At 46.8% G+C, this 3,667-nt stretch overlaps 1 protein-coding gene across 4 annotated transcripts; it reads right to left on the bottom strand.

The window, feature by feature from the left end:
• Window positions 1-6: 6 nt before the first annotated feature.
• On the bottom strand, window positions 7-2,471 carry LOC108631245 (microtubule-associated protein Jupiter-like). 4 transcript variants are annotated; one of them, XM_018035026.2, is made up of 3 exons: window positions 1,952-2,471; window positions 1,453-1,476; window positions 7-524 (listed from the first exon to the last, which is right to left on the bottom strand). In XM_018035026.2, exons 1-3 carry the CDS (start codon window positions 2,454-2,456, stop codon window positions 388-390), a joined length of 666 nt encoding a protein of 221 aa, XP_017890515.2. In that variant the 5' UTR covers window positions 2,457-2,471; the 3' UTR covers window positions 7-387. The 4 variants fall into 4 exon arrangements, with proteins under 4 accessions (XP_017890515.2, XP_026674786.1, XP_026674793.1 ...); XM_026818992.1 differs by having other exon boundaries at window positions 432-1,476; window positions 1,952-2,091; window positions 2,186-2,471; XM_026818985.1 differs by lacking the exon at window positions 1,453-1,476.
• Between the last annotated feature and the right edge of the window lie 1,196 nt (window positions 2,472-3,667).

Here is a 3,667-nt window from a genome sequence, read left to right as displayed (position 1 = left end):
CCCCATCGGATAGGGGTTGACGTTCTATTCCCAGAATCTACACTTCGATCCCATATATCTTCCCTTCTGTCAGAGACTTTCGTTTATCTTTGACAGAAGTCCTTTTATATAAACGATTCATAAAATAGGAAAGTAAATAGAGGGTGAGAGAAATAAATATAATAATTCTTTGGTATTGTTAGACTTCCATTTCTCAGACTTCCATTTCTTTGACAGAAGAATATTTGTGTAAATATTTTATTAAGTATTATCTATTGAAGACAGTAAACATGAAATAAAGAAATACTATGGTACTTTAATATCGTTGAACGGTGCTAACAGTTTTTCTAGTGAAAGGATGAAAATAAATCGGGTGATGAGACCAAGACGGCTCGTCGTCTTTTCTTCTCACTTTGTTTTTCGGGGTAAAACTGAGAATAAGAATGGGTAAACGTTACCTCGACACCTTCGTGCGCTGCGTCTGACGGGCGTCACGTCGACTCCGTCTCCGGTGACCGGGTTGCGAGTTAAGCAGGACGATCCACCTGGCAGAGGTTTTCGAGCGGGTAGGAAGGCACGGGAGGACGACACGTTTGTTTCGCACGCCGGTGCACGCAAAGCGGACACGAGGCCAGAAATTCACCATCACCACCACCACCACCCCCATGCACCGACACACAGGTAAGTACCAAAACCCACAACACCGTCACCCAACTCGACATAATTCGTGTTAGTGCGCGCGACTGTTTGCACAGACGAATCGAGCGTACTCATATTTGCCCTAACCTCGACTGTTAACTCTTCATCTTTTCCCATAGCCGTTAGGCAAACTTCAAAGTATGCAACGATCAATATGGTTTTAAACTTATTACCTTTAGCTTTGACTGTTAACTCTTCATCGTTTCCCATAGTCAATCAGCAGATTTACATCAAATTGTAGAACGATCGATATTTAAAATTAATTATAAAATTGTGACAAGAGTACCTCGGATTCGTTCGTGCGAAGAGGAACGAGCACGGAAATAAGAAAGAAACTAAACAATATTATATTATACTACGTTTGTGTAAAGCGAGCAAAGCAAGAGATGAGAGTTTCGAAAACAAACGAAAGAAATGTAGTTGTCATAATATTGATAGAGTTTTATGAATAAGATCGTCACACGTGTAAGATGCAAGCAATGAAGTGGTGAAATCATCATCGGGACAATACGAATCAGATGCGTCAGTGGTGAGAAATGACTAAACGTTCTGATCCGGAAAGAAATAAATGTATCACTGTTTCACGGGCTCTGTTTTGCAAATACGTCTTGTAAAAACAAATCTGTTACCGCGTAATGGATTTGTCGCAAGCAGAGAGTTTAACTCGAGAACTTAAGTGGGTGAAATGAGCGCGAGGACTGGTAATTGAAACATAAAGTGTGGGACGTGTGTCGTGTGATCTACTTGAACATGTATCTTTTTTTCCACACTTACGAAATCGTTTGATTCTCCTAAAAGCTGCTTGCGAACAATTCAAGAGGACGACTTGGTAAAAGCTCTGGATTAGTCACACAGAATGAAAGAAAAGAAACGAACAAGATATTCGTTCGTGTTTCGCTAGCTCCAGAATCGTTTCAAACATTTTTCCGAACGGTTCAATCGACCCGACGTGTTAATCCCATAAAGAGCCTGCGATACACAGACGCGTGTTTCCAGGTAGCTCGAATACAGTGCGAGTTCGTTTAGGTATTGCAATTCGAGGAGATTAAGAATTTAATTCAGAGAAACCTGCGGTCTCTGAACGCGTCGGCTTGACTCGAGGGTTCCAACTTCTAAGCCTCGGAAACTCGTGCTCGCACCGTACTCCCAGTTCACCTGACCAGATAGATAGTGAGGTAGGCAGAGTGAGATCCGATTCTCGAGTGAGAGAAGGGTGGAGGCGTGGGAGGCGGGCGTTTGGACGAGAGATCGGAGTAGTTAAAGACACCCTTACCTGTGACATCGTTGGTGTGATTGTTGCCATTGGTGGCCGCGTATCCGTTGAGCACGGCCGTGATCGAGTCCGTGCTGCCGATGCTCTTAGCGGGCGACGTCGCGGCGCCGGACGACACCGATGAGGACGTCGAATCCCCGCTGAGAGATATATTGCTGCGCATGTGATATTTCGCGTTTGGGGTGGTGGGTGGGGCATCGGGAGGGCCAAACAGGCGATTGTATGAATCATTACCGGGCTTGTTACGCGGCGTTTCGTTGCTGCTGTTGCTGTTTGCCGTTTCCCCGAACAGCGTCGAGCCCAACTGCGACTGCTGGTGGTTCTTCACGCGGCGGGGGCTCGTCTCGTCGGGCGCAGCGCCGAAAATGTCGCTGCTTCCGCCACCAGGGGGTTTTAACACCCTGAAACAAATCAAACGAGCGTCCAGCGTTATCTCTCGTTTTTTATCCGCGTGAAAGGTATCTCCGCGCGGAGGGCTGAGGATCGAGACATGACTGGTACACATATCGGTATGAAGACGTCGTCTGAGAAGCTTCTAGACACGCGTTCAATGAAACTTCTTAGTCATGTACGCGGCCAGTCGAGTCAGCCACTTGCGAGGGGAAAAGGGGGTTGGGGGCGGCATTGTTCTCGGGCGACGCGGGAACAAAACAAGGCTGCGGGCCCCCACGAACGGAAGGACTCGATCCAATTTGCTCGATAAATCTACGCTGATTTCTGCGTAACGAGGGTCGCGCGCGACCGTCCGATGGTTGGCACGCGCTACGTCGCGTGCTCCGTAAGGACGGACCGAGAAAGGGAGGATGAAAGAGCGATGGCAAAAAAATAGCGAGAGGGGACCTCGCCAGGACGAGCAATTAAAAGTATGGAAAGCATTCTTTATTCGTACGAGCTACGGGGGAGCATGGTCTTTTTTAAAGGCCCACTGCAATTAGACGGAGAACGGCTCGTGCGTGACTTTTTTTTAGTTTACGTTTTTCAGGGGTGTTTCGAGCACTGTCCCTGGAAACAATTTTTCGTCAATAATTTCGACGAGAACATTTACCAAACAGAAAACGGCAAAATGATTGTTGCATGGCTTGATCAAAAACTCAGTCAGGGGAACTCGAATTTAAAGCTTGTTCTAGGATAAAATGCCCCCCCCCCCTCTCTCTTTCTTTCTCGCAAATAGATTTTCTAATTACGTTCAATCAACATTCCTGCGGAACGCATTACGTCGTTCTGTCGAGCGTGTCGAACGCCTCATCCTATCGGCCGACAAGACGTCGTTAACTCGCGATCGATCGTCTTAAACGTTCCACTCTAATTAACGATGCAACAGCTGCGTCCCCGCGACTCCTGGAATACTCTTTCTGTCGGCGATCTTCGACGCGGGCCAGTATCATAGAGCACGTCTCATCGGCACGCCGGTAAATCAACGTTTCCTCGTTACCGCGTCTCGGGTAGGTAATTGAACGGCCGACGCAGTTTGATGGAAACGTTCGCTCCTCGAACGAGGAAGCTTCAACGAGCGTGCACGCCAGCAGCTATGCTACAAGTGGATCGTTCATGCTCCGTTTCGTCCAAGAGGGGCGCGTAATTTGTCTAATTACCAAACCGGTCTAACTAACCAATCCCTAGACTTCTTTTGATCGAATCGATGCAAGAGTCGACCGAATAATTTCATTGTTCGATAATTAAGAACGACAAACTTCTATTTTCTTTATAAATAATTGT

Source organism: Ceratina calcarata, unplaced genomic scaffold (assembly GCF_001652005.2).
Source record: "Ceratina calcarata isolate Rehan_Ccalc_2016 unplaced genomic scaffold, ASM165200v1 scaffold1457, whole genome shotgun sequence".
NCBI lineage: Eukaryota > Metazoa > Arthropoda > Insecta > Hymenoptera > Apidae > Ceratina > Ceratina calcarata.
This window is presented reverse-complemented; position numbering and strand designations above follow the sequence as displayed.

Bases quoted from the DNA above. Each gene is read 5' to 3' on its own strand.
- LOC108631245 (XM_026818978.1), bottom strand. From the start codon at position 2,456: ATGTGTACCAGTCATGTCTCGATCCTCAGCCCTCCGCGCGGAGATACC. The intron at 1,477-1,951 runs GTAAGGGTGTCT...GTTCGCAAGCAG, and splicing joins TCACACCAACGATGTCACAG to CTTTTAGGAGAATCAAACGA.